Source organism: Halichoerus grypus, chromosome 4 (assembly GCF_964656455.1).
Source record: "Halichoerus grypus chromosome 4, mHalGry1.hap1.1, whole genome shotgun sequence".
NCBI lineage: Eukaryota > Metazoa > Chordata > Mammalia > Carnivora > Phocidae > Halichoerus > Halichoerus grypus.
In genome coordinates, this window is record NC_135715.1 from 15,211,120 (window position 1) to 15,235,502 (window position 24,383).

Here is a 24,383-nt window from a genome sequence, read left to right on the forward strand (position 1 = left end):
AACTCATGATTTCTAAGAAATGTCCTTTGACAGTTGAAATTGGGCTCATGAATTATCCCAACCCCTGTGACTGATCATGACACTCTAGAAAGTTCTATGTCCCCTCCCTATAGGTTTATTTACCTTTATATTCTGCAAGTTATGAAATTTACATTATAATTCTGTATGACTCTATGTTTATGCATCTATTTGTCTTTCTGGTGGAGTCTGTCTGCATCACAGACAGCGTTCCTCCTGCTCTACGGCCTTCCGCCTTGCCCTCCTACAGGGTCCCTCGGTATTGTATCAGGCTGGGCCCCGCTTGGGCCTGGAGTCACAGACCGCCAAGTATAGCAGTATATCTGAGGCCCTTTCACCACCTGTTGGGATGAAAAATTCATCACATGGCCCCAAGCAGGCCAGTAGGTCTGTGTGGCCTCTCTCCTCACTCCAGCTGTAGGTGCCCACCTGACCACGGGTATCCTTTTTGCTCAAAGATGTCAGGTCTTTTGTCCCATCCTCCACATTATACCCCCCCATATCCACATCATGCTTTAAATGTCAGGCAATAAGATCAGTAGGAGAGGCCAGTTCCTTGATCGCAACCACAGCTGTCCTGTCCCCACTTTCTTGTAGCCAGGCAGAGGGACGTGATGAGTTGCCAGGCCACCCACATATCAGGAGGCCATCAGCAGAATGGGCAAGCGTTGGGCAGACATGACTTTGAATCCCATTCTGCCCCTTCCTGGCTCTGTTATTTCAGGCAAGCTAATTAGTCTTATTAAGCCTCCCTCTGATCTCTTGCAAAATGGAAGTAATAGGTCACCTAGGGTTGTACACTTGAACAGGATGAGACCCCCCAGCTCCAAGACTGGTGCCAAACAGATGTTCGGACAACCGTAGCCATCACTGCCTTGGGGTATAACGTGGCCATAACCAGGTCCAGTGCGGATGTTGTCATCTGCCATTTGTATTAATCTATATGGTGATAGGCTCCATGGGCCATGTCTGCCTTCTCTGCCCAGCCTATCCTATACCTCAGCACTGTGGCAATAGATTTTCTATGAACTTGTCCATCCTGACTTAAACGCCTCAGTTCTGTATAGAATGCCTGTTTGGCACAGGACACCACGTGTAATAAAAAGAATGCAAAGGTGAATCCATGACAGATCCTGCCGTCCAGGAGAACAAGGAAGGTCGTATAAAATTGGCTACTAAATAAGCTAGAAGGCGGTCACGATTTTTATCAAAGTTTAGAAAAAGATCATCTGTGGCGTGAGAGAAGCCCACATGCGGGGACAGGAAGAGCATTTGCAAGGAATTAGGCATTTGGGATAGACTTGGTGACATGTGGGCAGGATCTCCGCAGGTAGAAATGCATGGGAAGAACATTCAGGGTGGTGGGACCAGCATCAGCAAAGACACGATGCCTTGATCCCGCAAGTGAAGGATCAGCCCCTGCAGAGCATTTGGGGAAGTGGATGACCAGGTACGTGGTACACCCTTGCACATGTAATTCTTGCAACTTCCTAGTAATCCCGAGGGAGCTGATGCCCGGCGATTTAAGGATGGAGAGTCCATTGGGATGCTTTCATAGAAGGGACTTCCTGAGACAGTGTAATAGGCACAGAGCTGTCCTGCAGAAACTCGGTCCGAGGAGTGAGCGCACGTGACCGTGGTGGGAAGAGGTGGGTAATAGGAAGCCAGTCGCTATTGTGCACTCCTAGCAAGATGTAAGGGGGAAAGTGAGTCTACTTTTTGGAATCAAACTGATGTCAATTAAAACAAAATTATAGGGGTGTCTGGGTGGCTCAATCGGTTAAGCGTCCAGCTTTCGGTTTCAGCTCAGGTTATGATCCTCAGGGTCCTGAGATCGAGGCTCCGTGCTGGGCATGGAGCCTGCTTAAGATTCTCTCTCTCTCTCTCTCTGCCCCTCCCCCACTGCTCACGTATACACTCACTCCCTCTCTAAAAATAAATAAATAAAAATAAAAATAATGTTATAACACTCAGGCTTGTGAACATGCAGGGAAACAGGAGTCAAAATTGATATCTTATTTCTAGAGGGTAGCTTGGCATTACTTAACAGACTCCTTTGAAAATGTTTATACCTGTTTTTCAGCAATTCCACATCTAAGAATGTTTCTTAAGGAAGTAATTAGAGTGGTTTGTGAAGATTTAGCTTCAAGGATATTCAACACAGTTATTTATAATAACAAAATATTGGACATAGCCTAAATATCCACAAATAGGGGGGCCTGTTAAATCAATGATCGCATATAGTCTAATATTATGTGGCCATTAAAATATTCTCTTGAAATATTAAGTGAAAACAGTTTACTACAATAGGTTCATATTACTCTCATTTTGTTTAAATCTATGAGCTTGTATCTTTCTAGACATAGGTCTAGAAAGAAAATATATCAATCTGAAGAATGGTTTTATTTTTATTTTATTATTTTTTAAAGATTTTATTTATTTGACAGCACAAGCAGGGGGAGTGGGAGAGGGAGAATCAGGCTCCCTGCTGAGTGAGGAGCCCCACGCAGGACTCGATCCCAGGACCCTGGGATCATGGCCTGAGCTGAAGGCAGACGCTTAATGGACTGAGCCACACAGGCGTCCCTGAAGAATGGTTTTAAATCAAAGTGCTGGGGTTATGGCTAGTATTTATTGACCTTTTACATTCATTTGCACTGACTACGATTAAGCATTGATTTTGTATTTTAAAAGGTCATGCAGCCTTGCACTCCGGTGAGGGACTGAGTCAGGAAAGCTTGTGGAGGTAGAATCTTTAGGGCCTGGTGCCATGCTGGACGGGGAGGAAGCTGCAAGTAAGGTTAATGTGTTGAGCCCATGAGCCTAGGAAAGAAGTTATGAGATTAAGATGGGGAAGTTGGAAAAGGCAGCTTGTAAGTTAATCATGTTGAGTTTGATCTATAAAGAGAGATCCAGATATAAATGTCTCACATGCTGGTGTGGTTGTCAGAAACCAACCTCAGCCTCATTGGGAAGACATAAAGGGTTAATTGTAAATCAGCTTAAATAAGAATATCTCGAAGTATCTGTTTGGTTTTGAGTATGTAAACTTACTGATATTGGCGATATTCTCCATGGGAAATTGGTAAAGCCCGTTGGTGAACTGTGAAAGGCACGGGCTACAGTTTGGATGACAGGACAATAGAGAGAAATAGCTAGAACCCGTTTTTTTTTTTTTTTTTAATTGCGTTTTTATGTTTATTCTTAGTTGATTTTGGAGATCACAGTCCTGTGGTTGTGGGAAGCCCTCCGTACTCCCTGCCATATCCTGGCCCTTTACCAAGAGTCTGCAAATGTTCCAGTTTGCACAGATGGATCGGTTTCACTTGGGGTGATAGCATGGGAACATCCATACATTCTCAGAGACACAATTCTTTTTTTTTTTTTTTAATTTATTTTTTTATTAACATAATGTATTATTTGTTTTGGGGGTACTGGTCTGTGATTCATCAGTCTTACACAATTCTCAGTGCTCATCATAGCACATACTCTCCCCAGTGTTCATCACCCAGCCACCCCATCCCTCCCACCACCCTCCACTCCAGCAACCCTCAGTTTGTTTCCTGAGATTAAGAGTCTCTTATGGTTTGTCTCCCTCTCTGGTTTCATCTTGTTTCATTTTTCCCTCACTTCCCCTATGATCCTCTGCTTTGTTCCTCAAATTCCTCATATCAGTGAGATCATATGATACTTGTCTTTCTCTGATTGACTTATTTTGCTTAGCGTAACACCCTCTAGTTCCATCCACATCATTGCAAATGGCAAGATGCATGGCTGCATAATATTCCATTGTATATATATATCACATCTTTTTTATCCATTCATCTGTTGATGGACATCTAGGCCCCTTCCACTGGGGACATTGCTGCTATAAACATTGGGGTGCATGTGCCCCTTTGGATCACTACATTTGTATCTTTGGGGTAAATACCCAGTAGTAAAATTGCTGGGTCGTAGGGTAGCTCTATTTTCAACTTTTTGAGGAACCTCCATACTGTTTTCCAGAGTGGCTGCACCATCTTGCATTCTCACCAGGAGTGTAGGAGGGTTCCCCTTTTTCCGCATCCTCGCCAACATCTATCATTTTCTGATTTGTTAATTCTAGCCATTCTGACTGGTGTGAGGTGGTATCTCATTGTGGTTTTGATTTGGATTTCCCTGACGCCTAGTGATGTTGAGCACTTTTTCATGTGTCTGTTGGCCATTTGGATGTCTTCTTTGCAGAAATGTCAGAGACACAACTCTTGCCTGTATCTTGATATGTGTTTATTTACATTTGAGAACACCTAGAAATACACAGAAACACAGGAGCTCTGTGTGTGTGTGTGTGTGTGTGTGTGTGTGCGCGCGCGCGCGCTTGGACCTACCCATGTGTGGAAAATTACCCATCTGTGAAATATAAATTAGGACTTACTATAAGGTACAAAATGCCTATACAGATGATAAAATTAGCCAAAGCCACTTTCCTTACATTTATCTCTATAAAGGTAGGCTCTTTTTTGAAATGCCATCAATAGTTATACAAGTGAAGCTTTAAAACTTCGGAAGTATTCCATTGAGATAATATGTAATGTTCCCAGCATAGAATCTGTGCTCAGAAAGTTCTCTGTTGAAAGCTGTGAGTTTTAAAAATTTACTGAATGAATTTACAAATGATTGGAAGCATGTCTTATACCCTTCATTGATTCCAGATACTACCTAGATGAGATGGTGTCCTCTCTTGGGAAGCTCCCACCAGGGAATTTGTAGTTGGGTGTTGGTCAAGCTCATTGGTATTTAAAAAAAAAAAAAAAAGCCAGTTTCTGCATACAGGTTTAAATGCACACAGCTAATAACCAATTTTGTACAATACAGTTTCGTCCCTGACCGGCATTTTACCTGCTTTATATTGGTGCTTTGATCTTGTCAGTGCATTTAATTTCTCTGTGCTTCGGTTCTAATAACCAGACTGATACTGAACACGTATCTTTCCCAAGGGGGTAATTGTGAGTATTAATTACTTTGCAAAATGCCTTTTGAACTGCTCAGATGAAAGGCCCCATATAAAAAGCAAATGTTATTTGTGTTGTTGTTGATGACGATCTCATTATGGGTATTTCAGCTACCGGCTACTGTTTTTTAAGACACTGAGACTTAGATTTTAGAATTTTAAGATGTTTCCTTTCGAGACAGAATGTAACCAGGTATTTAATAGCCAGAAATGTTTTGGTTGTTCTCCCAAGGAATAATTCCTCTTAGGTGGTAGAATTCTGGGAAAATGATCACTATTTTACATAGAATGCTTCTGACTTGTTGATATCTGTATAAAATTATCCAAGAAATTCTCAAGGTTCAAAATACCCAGATGCTGGGGCGCCTGGGTGGCTCAGTCGGTTAAGCGTCTGCCTTCGGCTCAGGTCATGATCCCGGGGTCCTGGGATCAAGCCCCACATCAGGCTCCCTGCTCAGCAGGAAGCCTGCTTCTCCCTCTCCCACTCCCCCTGCTTGTGTTCCCTCTCTCGTTGTCTCTCTCTGTCAAATAAATAAATAAAATCTTTTAAAAAAACAACAAAAAACCCCCCCCAAAAACCAAAATACCCAGATGCTAGGAATAATGCTAATTTTAAAACTGACTTACCAGCCACTGAGGAGATTGCTGGTTTTTCACTGCCAGTGGGCTGATCGTGTTATTTTTAACTTTCCTTTAGACCCAATCGATCTCACCCAAGGACAGTGCCCGCCCCCGTCGCCCCCGCCCCTCAGACACAAGGGACATTGGTCAGTGTCTGACATTTTCGGTTGCCACAGTCTGGGGCAGAGCACAGGGATAGTGGTAAACATCTTACAATGTACAGGACAGCCCTCTACAACGAAGAATTATCTAGCCCAAAATGTCAACAGTGCCAAAGTTGAGACCCTCTTTCGGACCACATTCGTTACAGAACTTCCTTAATCCGTCTTCAACAACCGCAGTTTCCCCTAGGTATGTTGCGTATTGTTATTCTTAATCCCTCCTGGATCTCTTTACAGGTTGGCATTGTGGGAAGAACAGGAGCTGGAAAAAGTTCCCTCATCTCAGCGCTTTTTAGATTGTCAGAACCGGAAGGTAAAATTTGGATTGATAAGATCTTGACAACTGAAATTGGGCTTCACGATCTAAGGAAGAAAATGTCCATCATACCTCAGGTATACAAGTCAGGGCATTCTCGTGTGTTCTTCTTGTAAGGGAACTTAAGTTTAATTGCTTTTAATTTTATTGCCTTTTTTAAAAGAAAAAATGAAGGGTTGATCCTTTTGCCCCAATAGAGTATATTTTTAACAGCAAGTATTTTTATCTGATACCAGGTTGTGTGTGTGTGTGTGTGTGTGTGTGTGTGTGTGTGTTAGATTTAATAACTTACCAGAGAAATTTCTGGACTCAGACTTCCCCAGGTACCACAGTTTTATCCACTGATAAACACATAATTCTGAAAAGAAAATGACGAATGATTTGTTTAGCACTTGAGAGGCTTCTATAGGGAAATATGGGTTTTAAGTGTTTTAATGATACAATTTAGCTGTAGGAAATAAAGCTAACTTTTCAAAGGTAATTGTCTCGGAGGGCTTGCTATGAAACTGCTGGGCTTTGAGCATCACTGTGCATATAGATGCTTTGGGCAGACTTAGAAGCTGGCCATTAGTAAATGAACTGTGACCAGGAGGCAGTAGAGAATACTGAGAAGAGCACACGAGAAGGAGTGCCGTCTCTCTGGACCTCAGGTTTCTCCCCCTCACGAGGCAGCTCCTAGTACCATCGCCCAGAGCCATTGTGAGGCCTGGCTCAGTGCGTGTGGAGTGCTTCTCCTGACCCAGCACCTGATTCTGTTTTCTTATCCTGCTTCTTAAAAGAAGTGTGACTTTCTTTTCTTTTTTTTTTTTTTTAAAGATTTTATTTATTTATTTGACAGAGAGAGACACAGCGAGAGAGGGAACACAAGCAGGGGGAGTGGGAGAGGGAGAAGCAGGCTTCCCGCTGAGCAGGGAGCCCGATGTGGGGCTCGATCCTTGGACCCTGGGACCTTGACCTGAGCCGAAGGCAGATGCTTAACGACTGAGCCACCCAGGTGCCCCAGAAGTGTGACTTTCAGGAAATGTTCCAGAGATTGAATTATGCACAGTACAAACTCCTGTCATTCCTCGTGGTTCACCCATTCAATTTCAATAAAAATTTAGAAATTATTGATTGAGCAAATACTGTCCTCCAAGTATATAGCCCGGGGCAGCATAGGCCCCTTGCCCACTGGCCTGAGGCCTGCAGCCCTGGGGTCTGGTCTTCCATTCTACCCTCTGCTTTGGTGCTTACATTTACTCAACTCCAGACTTAGCTGATTTTTGTTTTGTTTTTGTTTTAAGTTGGGGTTTTGTTATACTCTACAATCATCTGCCTAGCAGGGGAAGCTGAGAAACACTCTCTCTCTCTCTCTCTCTCTCTCTCTCTCTCTCTCTCTCTCACACACACACACACACACACACACCCTTGAGATGAGAAACATGGGGAATGAGACAAAGAAAGCCATGCAAATGTGCTTCCTGGCATGTGAATAGAAAGAGCTCGCAAATGCCTGTTTATTAGAAAACATGTAGAATACAGCACCCAAAACGGAGGAGAGTGTGGACTTCCATCTTAAGATTGAGTATAACTGTTGCTGCCTACCACTGGCCTCTGAAATAATTGGAATTATTATTCTAAGTAATTTCACAATCAAAATCAAGATACTCCTTTCGGAACCACAGTGAGATGCCCCTTACAGGCCTCACTAGAGTCAGTATTCTCAATAAAATGGAAAATACCGGGGCCCCTGGCAGGCTCAGTCACTAGGGCATGTGACTCTTAATCTCGGAGTCATGAATTCGAGCCCCATGTTGGGTATAGAGATTACTTTAGAAAACAAAACAAAACAACACCACAGAAAATACCGAGTGCAGGCGAGGTTGTGACAAAATTTGAACCCTTTTTTATTGCTTGTGGGAGTGTAAAATGTAGCCCCTGAGCATCCTTCGAATGGAGTTTTCTCAAAAAATGAAAAATAGAATCACTTATGAATGATCGTATAGAATTATCATATCCTATTAGCAGTTCCACTTCTGGATATATATCCAAAATAATCCAAAGCAGAAATTCTGAGCGATATTTGTGCACCCATGTTCATAGTAGCAGTGTTCTCAAGAGTCAAAATGTGGAAGCAGTCCCCATGTCCTTAGGTAGATGAATGGATGAACAAAGTGTGGTATGTTCACGCAGTGGACTATTATTACTCAGCCTTAAAAGGGAAGGGAATTGTGGCATGAGCTACAGCATAGATGAACCTTGGGGACATTATGTTAAATGAAATAAACCTGTCACAAAAGGACAAATACTGTATGATTCTGCTTATATGAGGTACCTACGTAGTCATTTTGATGGAGACAGGAAGTAGAATGGTGTTTGCCAAGGGGCTGGAGGGAAGGATGGAGAGTTAGTGTTTAATGGGTACAGAGTTCCAGCTGGAATAATAAAAAGAGTTCTGGAGATGGGTGGTGGGGATAGCTACACAACAATGTGAATATATTTAAATACTCCTGAACTGGTCACTTAGAAATGATTAAGGTGGTAAATTTTGTGTTATGTGTATTTTACCACAATTTAAAAATCTTTAATAGCTCTCCTATCCCTGATGCTTCTGTGCTTTTCTTTTTTTTTTAATTGAAGAATAATTGACATACAGTATTGTATTAGATTCAGGTGTACATCGCAGTGATTCCATATTGATATACATTATGAAATGGTCAGCATAATACATCCAGTTCACCTTTTAATCCCCTCCACCTATTTTGTCCATTTAAGAAAAATTTTTTTTTAAACCTCCTTCAGGAAAAATGGAAAGACATTTTCAGCACATTCAATCCCTATATTTAACAGTTCCCTCTGGCTACTATGACTTAGTGATTACAGTAGAAAATAAATGAGTTGAAATTCCCAAGTTTTATATTTTGGTTGTACCCATCTCTGAAATGGGCCAAACGAGATTAGTTAGCAGAAATGATGGGCGTTGTCTGTAGAGTACTTTCATGTCCTTGGATGAAAGGATTGAGGAACATGTCCCGCATTATTTTTAATGCTTCTTAATAAGAAATGGTTGTATGCTTGTGTACATAAAAGAACTGTATAAATAAAGAAATAACGTTGGATGATTCTTGGCTCTGCCACTGATGTTTTGGAAGCACATCTGAGCAAAGACTAAATACACCTTGACATCACCAGGTCTTGGTTCTCTTCCATAACTTCCCACCCTACTTTGAGCGTGCTCAAGGTGCGTGCATACTGCAGAGACTGTGCTTACAAAACAGTACTAAGCTTTGTATCCATGTAGATAATGATCACCAACCATTGTAAACACAGAATCTTTATTTTCTCACTTTATGCGCCTTTGCCTCTAAGGCACAATGTTGGTTGATGAAAGCGAGTCTTGAGAGATGTGCAGAATGCGTAAAGGGTCCCAGGAAATCTTGCAGGAGGCAGCCAGGCGTGGAACCTTTAAGAGCGCTGACCGAGTGTCAATACGACCCACGTGTTTATTCCAAGTCTGTCTCAACCAGTGTGTGACCTTGATGATGTCACTTGGCCTCCAAGCTCCACTGTCCTTGTCCTTAAACCAGGGCTAGTAATTACTGCCTCACAGATTCGTCGTGAAAATTTAACGGGATGAGAAAATGTTGGTGGCCCAGTGCCCTGCTCTTAGGAATGCTATGTAAGTAGTACCTAGTATTACAAAGGATCAGGGCGCTAGCCTTTCCAGTATTATTGTTACTTAATTAAAAACAGGAACAGATTCTGGAATGACTTTCTATTTATGTTTTTGTGGTCCTTGGTGATTTCTTTTACATCTCTTGCTTATCACGTAAACCAACTTGTTTGTATAAATTTAAATGGTGAAACAAAAAAAGTGAGCACAATGTGAATTTTAGGGTAACATGGAACAGAAACCTACCCAGCGTTTTTCTCACCAGGAACAAGAGGAAAGAAGTATCACTTGTTTTCTTTTGTTTTCTGGCTCCTCTCCTACCTGGCTTCTTTCCTGACCTCTGCTCTGTACCCCACTAATACTATGTGGTCCCCTGTGAAGACCCTGATGTATTTTCTCAGCTCTCCCCAAATGCCTGGCTTTTTCCTGCCTCTCCTGGAGGCTGTCTCTCTCATTTCTGTTGATCTGGTGCTGGTTGTCTTTCCCTGCTATCTCCACCTTCATCCTCACCTAAGTTAGATGGTTATCCTTATCGTCGGACACATTTAAAAATGGAGGCACTGTGAGCTTAACCCACTGAACAATAAGGGGCAGAGCCAGGGTTCATATTTATTTTAGGGAGATTCCCAGCTCCACATCCCGAGCCGCTGACCGATCTGCTGGGGACCGGGGCGCCCAGTGACTGCCGTCCACAGTGGAACTGCTGTACCTCACGATCCTGCATGCACACGTGTGCACACACACGTGCAGAAACACACATTAACCCACACACTATCACTCCTAGTGCTTTGCACTCTATTTTCTATTATATCCATTCTATGCTAGTTCATATAAAAGACAAAATGATGGTCATGAGGCACAAAATTGATTTCATGATCCATTGGCTGCACCTGCAGTTTGAAAAAGCACTTTCCCTCACTGTCCCCTGTCTGGCCGGGCTCCTGCTACATGTGAGTCCTGTGCCTGGAGCCTCATGGGTGGCCCCGATTCTCACCGCAGCCCTGCTGGCTTCACCCCGTTTTCCAGGAAGGAAGTGAAGGCTGGTGGGGGTGGTTAATAATGTACCCTGAGTCAAACAGCTAATAAGCAGTAGAATCAGAACTCAGGACTGTCTGACTTAAATACATAGACAGTACATGTTTTTTTGAACTGAATGATCTCCAATATCCCACCCATTGTTTTCTACCCTACTCAAAAAGGATTCCCAAAAATCACAACAAGGGAGAATAAATAGAGAGCAAAGTCAAAAGATACTTCTCCCGGTGCTGCAGTGGTGGACAGTGGTGGTTTTGAAAGGCTGAAACACTTGGGACTTTTGCTGAAAACCTTGAGGCACACTCAGCCCTAAAAGAAAATCAGTTTAGGAAAAGGGGTTAATTCACTTACAGGTCATGGGCAAGCATCAGGAGTAGGTACTCGAAATCGTACCTTGCTAGACCTGAGAGCCCTTTCTCTTTACAGTGTCTGACTGCAGAGGTGGGAGGGTCTGTTGGCCTGGTCACTTAAAAGTTACTTGTCTATAGCGCAGACAGCTTCCATCCCTCTTCCCCCAAAATGAATAGGAAGCAGAGTCCTTGTGTCTCCACATCCTCCTTTAGGGAACCTACGAAGTTTGGAGCAGTCTCTGCAGAGGAGAATGGAGGCTTGTTTGTTTGTTTTTTGTGTTCCCGCTTTCGATGAGCCCGGCCTGCGTCATTCCCCGGCTCCGAGCTTGCCGTGAGCCTGGCTACAGCAGTGAGAAGCTCACGGCGGTCCCGCTCTCCCAGGCTCATCCTGGTCGCCTTTGACCACTCCTTGAGGGATCAGACCGGGGAGAGAGGTGATCACAGCCAGGACCGACGTCGGAACAAGGGGCAAGGGAGTGGTGACCCAGATGGTGAGACGGTTAGGGGCCAGTCCCCCCCCGGGAATGTTCAGAAACAAATACTGTCTTCTTATGAATGTACTCCGCAATTTGTATAATTTCAGGGGTAAGCAAAAAAAAAAATGAAAGCACTTTCTAAATTTCCAAACAGAACAGGTCGCCGAAATGGACACTTCCCTTTGTGCTCACGACCTGAAATAGTTAAACATATTCCTCAAAGAGAGCAAAAAGACGAGATTATATTTAGGGAATAGCTTGCTTATCTGAAAGGATCTGGAAAAATGGATTTCAAAACTTTTTTGGATGGATTCTCTACATCTAAGGCCCCTTTCATTTTGGCACCAAGAAAATGTTTTCAGTTGAAAAGTGATTCCATGCAAATTCATTATTTATGATTGCACCCCAAGGGTTGGCACAGATCAGCTATCATCTTTATCATGATTAAACAGATTCATTTTTTTACATTTAATAGACTTTTAAAAATCAAAGCAAAAGCGAGGTATTTTTTAAACCATCCACTCTGCTCCTTTGGTATTTCTGTTCCCTGGGTTATCTTTTGTAGGTGGAAAAGGTCAACCTGAACTGTCTCTTTTAGACTTCTTTATTCTTACCTGGTTTTCTTTCCTCTATTTTTTTTTTTTTCCTTGTTGAGAACAGAACTCAGAGAAGAGGTGGGTATGCTGTTACTAGTAAAGAAATACAACTGGATTCTAGCCTAATGGAGTCAGCCTTTTGTTTCTGACACTGAAGTCTTCATTAAAGCCCGGGGAACTGTTCCCGGGAGCTTCTGACCTTTTTGTATCGAAAGAGGACTTTACAGGACTTAAATTCTTTTTCCTTTGTTGGCAAACAATTGTTCTTTTCTTCTGAATATGGATGATGATCGGTTCATTCAGAGGCTACAGGATTAAAAAAAAAAAAAAAGGAAAGCAAGATTTAAAGCTCCTTTAGGTGATTCTGTCATTCGTGGAACAGGGAGATGAGCTGCCCTTAATAAAGGTCCTCCGTTTAGAAATGAAAATGTAGCTGTTAGGACGCGCGGGACCGGCAGCCACTCTGGAAGATATATTTTAGTCGAGGGCAGTTTTCTGGTTGGGGGCTGACATGATTAGGGTACGGTAAAGTGTTGTGCTTTATCTGCCTGGTTTGTAACCACTTGTGCGTTTTTTGTCTTGGACCAGGGTCATTTTAAGCTTCTGAAGGTTAGTGGGTAGGGTTTCTTTTTAGGATAATGAGAGGTTTGTCTTTCAATAGCGTATACAAAAGGCCTAGTAAGACTGCGGTTCTGTCTTACAGTTGTGTTGAGGGATTATCAATTTACTACACTAAATGCTTTGATTCAGAGTGGCCATTTTTGGGTCACATGGCTGATATGAACTTGTGTTACGTTGGTAACAAAGGAAAACATTACTGAATATGGCACAAAGGATAAAAAAAAATAGCAACTTTAAACTGATGAAAAACAGATTTGATGTTCAGGTTCCATTTAAAAGATGACACTGAACAAGAGCATTTGTTTTCCTAACTCTACCATGCCAGCTAACTCTTATTAAATGAGGTTTAATTGTTTACCTTCAGAAAAAAATATACTTAGGCTAATATATTTAGTATATATTATATGTTTACATGAAGGGTGTATGTCTGGCCATAAATCTCGACACTGAAATGTTCTGCCTGCAAACATTTTTACAACATTTATTTATAAGATTAGTTTATTAACTTCATTGCTTGGAGGTGGGTACTTTAAATAGTAGTATCTATCAGAAATGATAATTAATTTGACCCTTATCTGCTCCTGCAGTATATGTCTACTGTGAGCACTTTTATTACCTTTTGAAGATAATATAGTGGTTTCTTATTTGGCAAGTGGATGAAAGTAGAATGAATAGAAACCAAAATGAACACCATGCATAAAACACATTGGCATATTAAAACAGACATTGTTAACAAATTGCCTGCTGGTTTTAAAGAAAAATACAGCTTCAATCAGTTAATGTTCTAATAAACCATTCTCTTCATTCAAGTTTTGACTGAAATTGTACTCATTTTGAAATATATATTTGGCATGTCATAACAAAGAAAAATATTCTAATTTACTAAACTCTTTTCTTCTAATGACTGCTAAGGAAACGTGAGTAATCGCCTACTATATCCCTTTAGATTGACAGTAGAGTTTTAAGTGGTGACCCTTAATTGCAATGGGAAATGGTTAAACTTAACTTTTTTCTTTTTATGATCGCGGTGACTCGCTGATAATGAGCAGAACCTCCCTAAGGCCTTGCAGACACCTAGGTGTCTGCTTCGAGCTCAGCTCAAAGCAGCTTCCACTCAGTGTCAGAGGGAGCAACTCCTCTTTCTGCAAAGAATCCCACTTTAGTCCTCCAGTCTTTGGAGAGATTCATTCCTTTCAAGACCTTTTCCTAAAGAGAAAAAGGCGAGGGAGGTGACGAGAGAGACCCTTCCTGTTGATGAAATAGGTGATCGAATTTTAAATGGGTGCTCTCCTCTGCCTGTTCTCTTGAACCACCCAAACTATGACTCCCGAATCTGCGAATCCTGGGCCCTTTCATTCTTTAACAAAGGAAGGAAAGTCTTCACAAGGCAGTTTTTTGTAGATTAGCTCAGGTAACACCTCTGCAGAGTGTACTTTGAAAACCAGGTGGACACTTCATCCTAGACCTCTTACTGGATGTGAGTTTGCTTTACGAGAGGCCCCTGAAGGCAAACACATTTGGGTCCCGTACACCTTGACAGGCTTGTGGTTAGTGGAAGCCAAGTGACCACCTCCCCCTTCTTTGGTCTTGAAGCTGATTCCTTAACCTGTTCTCTTTTCAGCCCTTTTACCTCCCCAAATACCAGTCCTCAAAGTTTCTCCGTTTGGGCCGCAGAGTGGATACTGCCCATGGTTTAGAGCCTTGATGGGAGGAGGATGGGTAGCAGCCCTCCTCCTTTCAGGAACCTTCAGGGAATCAGCTGGAGAAGGAGAAACGCCTAGCTTGTTGAACTCTTGTTAGAATTGATCATTACAAAGAATAAAATAAAGTAGAATCTGAAGAATTTCTGAAGTAGAATGAGCGAAGACTTTCAAATCCCAAATACGATGATTGTTATCCCCGACAGGAACTCTTACCATTGCTTAGATGGTGGTTTAGTCTTTGATCCTAAACTCAGTAGTTTTAAGGGAGACTTTGAACTGGGGTCTTGGGGTCTTTCAGGAATCATTTTGAAACATCATATGACCAGTGATTTTTCAGTGTTGTTGGGGCATATGGGCCACTTAATCAACTTCGTAAAAATAAAGCGTCCTTTTTATTTTTTATTTTTTAAAGATTTTATTTATTTATTTGACAGAGAGAGACACAGCAAGAGAGGGAACAGAAGCAGGGGGAGTGGGAGAGGGAGAAGCAGGCTCCCCGCCGAGCAGCGAGCCCGATGCGGGGCTCGATCCCAGGACCCTGGGATCATGACCTGAGCTGAAGGCAGACGCTTAACGACTGAGCCACCCAGGCACCCCAAAAAGCGTCCTTTTTAAAATGTCTTTTAATATTTGGATTTTGCCTTGAGGCAGGCATGTTTTTTGGTGGCACACTTACTGTCTTCTGCGTGCATTTCCCTCTCCCGTCTTAAGACTGAGAGCACAGGGAAAGAAGGTATGGGAGGCTCTCTGAGTGTTCTTCATGGCTAGAGAGAAGAAAAGTTTACCATCTTAATCTTCTCAGGCTTTTGAGAAACGAGGAGGAATGGTCCAGCCCCAAGGTCAGGTGAGCTTTGAGGCGGGTGATTCCCTTGAGCCATTCTTGGATGCCGGTGGAAGAGTCAAATCTTCTCTTGTTCCTACATCCGTGCATCTTGTTCCTACATCCGTGCATCTCATTGTTCTTCCACCTTCACTGAAAGTAGCCAGTTGAGCTCTTCCCTGCTACCCATATTCTTTTGGCCTGGGTTAGCAGAGCCTTCCAGAAAGAAAACATACATGGCCTGCATACGCTTATGTACCAGGTTCTCTCCTGAAACGCAGAAGGAGGCATATATTGCAAGCGTGATCTAATTATGGCTCTTCCTGAAGCACATGAAAAAGAAGAGCTATTTAAATTAAAATAATTTTATTATGACGCATGTCACAATGGGTTTCAGGTTATCCTGGGTTTCAGGTTCTGTGAGGCATGTAATCCCGATGCACAGACAAGATAATGTGGGGATTAGCTGGTGCAAAACCAGCTTCTCTTCATGCATAGAGGTGCCACTGGGCCCACTCGTTTACATTCTCTTTGGACAAAAAACAGGGGGTCCCGTTCATACATGGGGAGAGGTTCCCCATCCCAGAAGACTGTTCTACCAGTGGAGGACACATCCTAGCTTCTTTGTCACTGCACATGTGATTTCCCAGTTTTGCTTTGAGTCACAGACATCAACCAGTCATACTATTGGTATGTTCCCGTGTCACACCAGGAGCGGTAATAAACTTACATAGTTCTCTTGTTGTAATGTTCCTTAAATAATTATATCCGTGCTTTTCCTGTTTAAGTAGGTACTGCTCAGAAAGTATTTTTAAAAACCAAATTTCCTTTCTCTTCAGTTTCTTCTTAAGACAACACACTTCAGCAGTTTCTTTTGTTAGTGTTCAGGGGTCTGGAAGATATTTTGGGTCACACTTTGTATAATGGAAAATTAATAGAGACGCTGTTTCATCAACAGGCATTTGCAACCTTATTATTAATGATTATAGTGAATTTTGGTTTTATATTTTAATTCTGTTCTGGAATTTAGCATTGAAATAAAATGAAAAGAGGCTACAGTAATAACATCCACTATTTTGGAATATTTAGGAACCTGTTTTATTCACTGGAACAATGAGGAAAAATCTGGATCCCTTTAATGAGCATACAGATGAGGAACTGTGGAATGCCATAGCAGAGGTAATTTATAAAATGTAATTATTAAACTTGTTACCATCAGTATGTGTGTATGTACCTGTAGAACACTGCAGGTAATTAATGGGAATGTATTGGATTAACTCACTTTGTTCACCATCCAGAAGAGCATCGATGACTTGGATACACACACACACACACACACAAAAGTATGTATTGATGATGATGAAAACCAAAGATAAAATGTCTCATGTTTTCACTGTAACTTTCTTCCTGGAATCCAAAGCAACTACATACATTATCTTACTTGTCTTTAGCAAAACACTAAACTGGAAGTTATATTTATGGGTTCAAATTTTAGTGACCAGTTAGCCTACAACATTTCATTTTAGTTTTCTTTTCTTAGGAAACATCCACTAAATGAAGACAATAATAGTTTTTCATCATACTAATAAAATGCTTTGAGGTTTTATAAGAAAGTGTTCATAAAAGTAAAACAATGTGTAATAGTTACTCTTGGCAAACAGTAGCATTTAAATGCTACTGAGTAGATGGAAGTAACAGAACCCTGGAACTTTTTCTAAGTTTTTATACTGATATAATCATTTCTAGAGGATTTTCTATTATTTGTGTAGTGTTTCCATTTGGACCACTTCTTTGAATTTCCTTGCCTTTGCATGGAAAGGACTTAGGGTGTTAGGATGCTGTTGGTTTGTATGTTTTGACACTAATTATTTTGTGCATTTGCCCTAATTCTGCAAATTGATTCTAAGCTCCTGGATGGCGGAAACCATGTCAAACTTCTAAACCTTAGGCAGACTTCTAATCCCTCGTAGGACCTAGCTCCGTCTTTGGCTTTTAAAAAGTCAGCACTTTAATAACTAGGTTGATCTCTTCATTTTGAGACCATGTGGCTTAGTTCTTTAAAAACAGTTGCCCACATCCCAGTGACTGAATGCTCAGATGTTTGTTGTTTTGCATTGTCATTGAGTGTCACCCTTCCAGGGAAAGCTGAGCTCTTCCAGTTTCTAGATGAGCTTTGTGAGCAGGCAGAGTTGGAGGCCCTACAGTTTCCTGCCAGTCATTCTGGTTTCTGAAGGCATGTCAGGTCCGAGTCTTCACACACCCACCCTGCTTTCCAGTAACCATAGGGATTTTATTTGCCTAAATTGGGTTAATTACTTCACCTTCTCTTTCCTACTTGAAAGCAGTTGATCTCTGATATCCTTTAAGTTGGGGAGTCTTTCTCGGGTGGAATTCTAGAAGAGTAAAGGTGGGCAGGACAGTTAGCCATCAAATCTAAAGAAAAATAGGACAACCATTGTTTGCTTTTGAACTCTGCTGACAAATTTGGTGGTGCAATTGTGACACGCCTTAATAAAACAGGAATTACTGGTAAATTATTTTTCTATTTGTTTCAGAGCTTGAGATCTCTCCTCATAGATTCTCAGATAGTAAAATTACTCTAGAAACACACTGTTCCAGGACAATGAAGAAATGTTAATGAGGAGACAAATCCTATAAAAACTATCTTAGAACTTTGATCATAACGTATATTTCATCTTAATACTGCTTTCTTCTGCCAAAATTAAAATAAAAATTAGTAGCTTGTCAGAATTCTAAAAATGATGTGATGGAAGTGGTAATAGTAAGATCTACCTTTATTTTCAGTGACATCAGGAACTTTCTTAAATAGAAATAAACACGACTTTCACAAAGAGAAGTGAGTGGTTTTCATGTGTTGCTTCTGGAATTGACCTCATTGCCTTAGTGATGCCTCTTAGAGTGAGAATTCATCCCATAGTTGTGTTTCTCTAGAAATTATTTTTTCATGATGTGTGTGTTTTTCCACAAAAGATTTAGTAGATTTTCTTAAAATATGGATATATCATTTTATTTACAGTATGATTCCAGCTCTTTTAGTCATTACGTAGATACGTGTACCTAATAAAGGCACCAAAACATAAACGTTGGTTATTTGGGGGATAACAACACAATAAGTGATTTTTATCCCCCCTCTCCCCTTTGGCTTTTCTGAATTCTCCAGATTTTCTCCAGTGTACTTTATTGCTTTTGTCTTCTGGATCGTATTCCTGGCAGATGAAGTACTACAAACTTTTCACGGTAGTTATGTGGGTTTCATGACCCTGTTCAGGGAGGTTGAGCTCATTCTGTGATAGGTCAGGGACCCTTCACCTCGAGTCCTTAGAACCTCCAGGCCTTTAGACTATGGACTAAGAAGCTTCCTTCCCTGAAATTGTACTCATGGTGGAATATATGTGCATTTATCTGGTGAGACACCATACAGAGGATTCAGTCATAATGCCATTCGGATTCTTCTCGATTTATCGTCTTCAGTCTACCCACCATCTCCACAGCTTGCTTCTTCCCATGACGTCCAAATCTGAGTGTGTCATAACCAGGCCTGCTCTTCAGTAGATGGTAGGAGACCTGGTATCTGTGGCAGCTCCCTTTGGTCGACGAACCACCCTGGTCAGCCGCTTTACTGATGATGCCAAACTGGAAACAGGAACTCAAACTCATAGAGTTGGCTTGAGAGCCAGTAAGAGAGCACTACTGTTTTCTCCTCTTTCAGAACTTCAATTAAAAGGTTGTTTTGTTTTTTTTTTAAGTCGTTTTGGTTGTGTTTCCTCCTCTCCTGGATGGGCTAGATGTTCAGAAGGGTGGCAGTCCTGCGCCTGTTGCCCATCTCATGTGGCCTCTTTTCTCATATATTGAAAAATAGCCACAAACCAAAGAAAGTTCATTAGAAATTAGTGGCAATTGGGGCACCTACAAAGCACTGGCAGTTTTTAAATATAAGTAATGACTAGAAATGAAGCAGTTTATTAGTCAGGGGGCTAAAAGATCATAACAGATCAAACTCAGCGGTATAATGCTCCTTTTAAAAGCCACGACAACAACAAACAGCTTTAATCCTTGGATATGCAATTAAGAGTGGGGTGCGTCATGTTAGAACTGTGGAGTGATCACCCAGTTACGTCCAACACTGATGGCATCTCAGTTAGAATACGGGTATTTCTCATCATACAGAGAACTCTGAGCATCAGCCGTGTGTGCGTGGGGGGTGTAACGCAACTCTTGCTTTCACGATAGGTTGCATTTCCATTTCTCCGGAGGCCATGTATTTTGGTAAATGGGCTCCCCCTTCACTTCATTTACTGTTGGCTTAGTTCTAGTAAGAGCTCTTGTCCACCTGTTGATTGCATTTCACACTCTCTTCTCTCTCCAGCCTGCATCAGCCTTTCTTTTTGAAAAGTGAGAAAGCTGCACAAAATGTGGAGATCCCGTGACATCTGTTAGCCTCCTGAGTGGAGCACTGGCACCCGGTAGATTCAGTACACGTAGCAGGTTACTCTCACAAGGTTTACGATGATGCAAATGGGTGTCTTACGAATTCAGTGTAGTATTTTCAGTTTTGCTGAGGTTTATGATTTTCCTGAGGTTAAAAATAATCTGAAGTACTCTGTACGGACATATATAGTTTTGAATAGCATTATTTGACCCGTTTTCCTTTAATTTTTTTAAATGCTTTGTACACTTTAAAGTATGATGTTGTGATATCTTGAAGCTACGTAGTTGTGAGGAATATATTTCTTTTACAATGACATTTAATAAGAAGAAAATGGTATCGCGTATAAATTATATGGATTTATTTTCTGATTTTTATAGGAACAAATATGTCACAAAATAAGATGCATTTGTGGCTTCATTCATACATCCAACAAATACCCAATGAGAGCTTTTTTAGAGAGGCATTGTTGTACATTCTGGGACTCTCACAGTCATCAAAAGAGACCATACCCTCTCGGAGCTAAAATTCTCATGGAGAAGATGGAAAATACGCCAATGCATGTGTAATCAGGTCTCCGTACTGATGCATGCAAAGAAGAAAAATAAAACAGAACACGAAAGGAGTTTAACTGAACATGAAGCGAGTTTAACTGACCGCATTATGGATGGGCAAGATCTATCGATCTCTTTGTATCAAACACTATTGAAAACTCTACAAACACTGACTCATTTTATATTCCAACAATGTTAAATTGTAGACACCTTTAAAATTATTACAGTCTTATTTATGGGTCAGGAAGCTAAGATAGAGAAAGTTCAGGAACTTCCCCAATTGGCAGAGCCAGGCAGTACTCATGCCCAGGCTGTCTGGCTTCCGAATCCCAAGTTTGTATTTAAAAATTTTCAAATCACGGGCGCCTGGGTGGCTCAGTTGGTTAAGCGACTGCTTTCGGCTCAGGTCATGATCCTGGAGTCCCTGGATCAAGTCCCGCATAGGGCTCGATCCTGGAGTCCCTGGATCAAGTCCCGCATAGGGCTCCCTGCTCGGCAGGGAGTCTGCTTCACCTTCTGACCCTCCCCCCTCTCATGTGCTCTCTCTCTCTCATTCTCTCTCTCTCAAATAAATAAATAAAATCTTCCAAAAAAATTTTTTCAAATCACAAGAAAGTAGAAGCAATAGTGTGACCAACACACATGCACCCTTCATCTGGTTAGTATATGGCCACATTTGCTTCCTCTCTTCTATAGTCTCTGTTGTGCTGAACCTGCTGGAAAGTAAGTTGCAGAAATTTACATTGTAAGTTACAATTCACCCATAGATACCTAAATATATATGGTATAAGAATAAGGACCTCCTCCTAACATAATCCTCATCTCACTCAAGACATGGAGTAGTAACATTATGCTATTATCTCAAAGGTTTTCAGATTCCCTCAGTGTAACTACTACTTACTGTCTTTTGCCTCTCTCGTCTTTTCTCTGTTCTAATACTTCATTATAGACGGAATGGGTGAAAACACTACAGAGGGCTTTTCTGTTTGTATCATTCTCATAATCAGCCCTGATTCGTAAATGAAGACAGAGTCTCAAAAACCAGTGTTCTCTGGAAAACACGTTTATTCGTCAGGCAGCTATGGGCAACCCAAAGGAGGATCAAAAAACCAGGCTAGTGAGCTGTCACCTGAGTCAGGGGCAAGCATGAGGTTATCCCTTCAACATCAGGATATCAGGCTTAAGAAAGACCCATTGGCTTAGACAAGTGTTACCAAAGTCAACTCAGAAGGAAGAGCTGATAAAAGCCTCGATCGGTTCCATCCTCTCGGGTGTAGATCTAAAAATTGGTTTCATAAGAAGAATCACCTGTGAGCCCTCCTCCTTGTGATGGAGGGGGTTGACTAAGCCGAATCTCCCATTTCGCAATTTTCAGTGCAAGGACTGGCCCTCACCATCCCGATCTTACATACCTTTCATGTGAGTGCAGAATACTAATACCATATCTAATGCTAACTCAGATTCCCGTTTCTGGGGATTGGACTTTGGTCTTAAGCACAATAATCACATTCACAGAAGTGCTTCAGCATTTAGGATGCTGTAAAAACATTGCTCACACACCCTTGGGTTTTGTCATTCTGACATTACAGTTCCATGTCCCTGCTTGTTGGCCATCACCCATCGATCTCTCAGTCTCTTAAATCCAAGTGTATTTACTCTCTATTCTTTAACTCTCAAGGATAGTGTGAGTTTGGTTCTTGTAAAATTTCCAAAGACGTAGGCATGGAGCTGAGCTCTACCACTCAGCATGGTTTGGGATTATCTTTGGTGTTTAACAGTTTGTTTTTTTGGAACTTATAATTTTATGAAGATAGATTAATATAAACACTATTAAACTGAGAGTCTGGGGGAAATAAGATGTGATGTTGTGCCCTGTTTTTGTGAGTTTTCATTCACTGCAAATCCTTTATGAGATTAAAGTAAATGCACTTGACTGTTCTAGCAGTATGGATTAAATTTGGGAAAGAGCCATCCCCAAAATAGGGTCCAGGCTTGCTAATTTATGAGGTGTGGTTTGCCATTGTTTGAATTTGTTTATTTATTTTTTTAACTTTAAAACCTTCCAAAATGGAAAAGTGCTCACAAGGTTATATCTTTAGAGAACCATGCTTCCTGCAATAATTAAATTTTTGTTTTCTCCCTTTAGTGTACTAACTCCCATACAAAATGTGTTCTGGGAAACTTGACTCAACCATACTGATCCTTTTAACGTTTTTAAATGTTTAGACTACACTGAGAGAAATAACTTCATTTTTTGAGAAATTTCCTTAATTAATCCCAAGGGAGGGGTTCCTGGTGGACATCACGGGGGACACAGATGATTTCTTATCACCAATTTTACTGAGGTATCATTTTACATAACAGAAAATTTCCTCACTATAGGTGTGATTCAGTGATTTTTGGTAAATTTGTAGTTAATCATCATAGCAATCTAGTTTTAGAACATTTCTGTCACCCCCCCCCAAATTCTCTCTTATCTATTTACAGTTAACCCTCTGCCCCCAGGCACCCACCGTTCTGCGTTTTGTCTTTATAAATTCCTTCAGTTACCTTTTATCTAAAAATTAAGAAGGAACGTTTTTAATTATTCCCTGTGTTACCTTGAGAATAGCTTTATTCAGCACAGTATATATCTCTTCATGCATGAGCAGAAGTGCCTACTGATGGCGGCTCAAGAGTCTCGACTCCCATTAAGCTTATGCTCCTAAGTCAGAATCATTCTGTCCTGAGTTGCAGCAACTGTCTTTTTCAGTAAATGGTGTCCCCCCCCCATCATGTGACTGGACACGTAAGATGCGTGAGACGTCCTGAGGACTTCTGAGCTCTCGTGTCTAGTGGGCTTGTCTACATCAGGAGTAGTTCGTTTAGGAAGATGTCATTCTTTCTGCATCCACAGGTACAGCTTAAAGAAGCCATTGAAGATCTTCCTGGCAAATTGGACACCGAATTAGCTGAATCAGGATCGAACTTCAGTGTTGGACAGAGACAGTTGGTGTGCCTCGCCAGGGCCATCCTCAGGAAAAACCGGATATTGATCATTGACGAAGCGACAGCAAATGTGGATCCAAGGTACAGAATTGAGATCCATGAACCCTGGAATCCAAATTTTAAATGTGGTCAATGAGAAACATTTCATGATGCTGAGAAATGTTTCTAAGCGCTCTCTTTGCCCCAAAGACACCTCTTGATAACGTTAATTCTGGAAAACAGAGGAAGAAACCAAAATAAGTTATACAATGTTAATGGTATTAGTAGGCATCCTAACAGAGCTAGTTTCCTAAATTCAACACCTGAAAGTTTCAAGCAATTGGAGGGAAGGATATTTTATGTCATTATATGCAAAATAGGAAATTTCTAAATAGATTTTTTTATACTGAGTTTTTCAGCAGCAAGATCATGTCTTTGATATCTAAAAACCTTATGAAAATGTCATATGACTATTTTAAGTCTTAAGTCTACTTTTCCCCTTCTACTAAACTAAATCCAACTCCTTTGGTTCTAGAACTGATGAATTAATACAAAAAAAAATCCGTGAGAAATTTGCCCAGTGCACCGTGCTAACCATCGCACACAGGTTGAACACCATTATTGACAGTGACAAGATCATGGTAAGACCCTCACCTGTGGCATTCCAGGTGTTTCCATTAATGTTCAGTTCTTCAACTTCACCTTCCTTGTACAACCTGATAGAAACCTCCAATAAGTTTATTTTCTGTTCATTTTTCCTCTCATCCCTGACAATAACTCAAGTACTTAACTATACCTTCACAATGTGAAATTATATAATAATTTCATATTTCCATATTAAAAGTTTTTTGAGTTGTCCTTTTTCTGTATGATGGTCAGGCCATGGAAATAATTCAAATCCAAGATCTGGCCTCCTCTGACAGCATGGTAAAACAGTCATTTTCACCGTGTCACAGTTGTTTCCATATTTTGGATTCTCTTAATCAAAAAATTAGCCTTTCGTTTAGGCTGCCAGTTGGTTGTTGGGTAAGTTGCAGAATTTCTCAGCTGTTGGGA

At 41.2% G+C, this 24,383-nt stretch overlaps 1 protein-coding gene across 1 annotated transcript in view; it reads left to right on the top strand.

The window, feature by feature from the left end:
• Positions 1–24,383, top strand: part of ABCC4 (ATP binding cassette subfamily C member 4 (PEL blood group)) — a 241,638-nt gene that overhangs the window by 195,985 nt on the left and 21,270 nt on the right. Inside the window, exons 26-29 of the mRNA XM_036080095.2 lie at positions 6,028–6,183; positions 16,449–16,538; positions 23,257–23,429; positions 23,863–23,968. Of these exons, the coding sequence (XP_035935988.2) occupies positions 6,028–6,183; positions 16,449–16,538; positions 23,257–23,429; positions 23,863–23,968 (525 nt within the window). The remainder of the gene's footprint in view (positions 1–6,027; positions 6,184–16,448; positions 16,539–23,256; positions 23,430–23,862; positions 23,969–24,383) is intronic.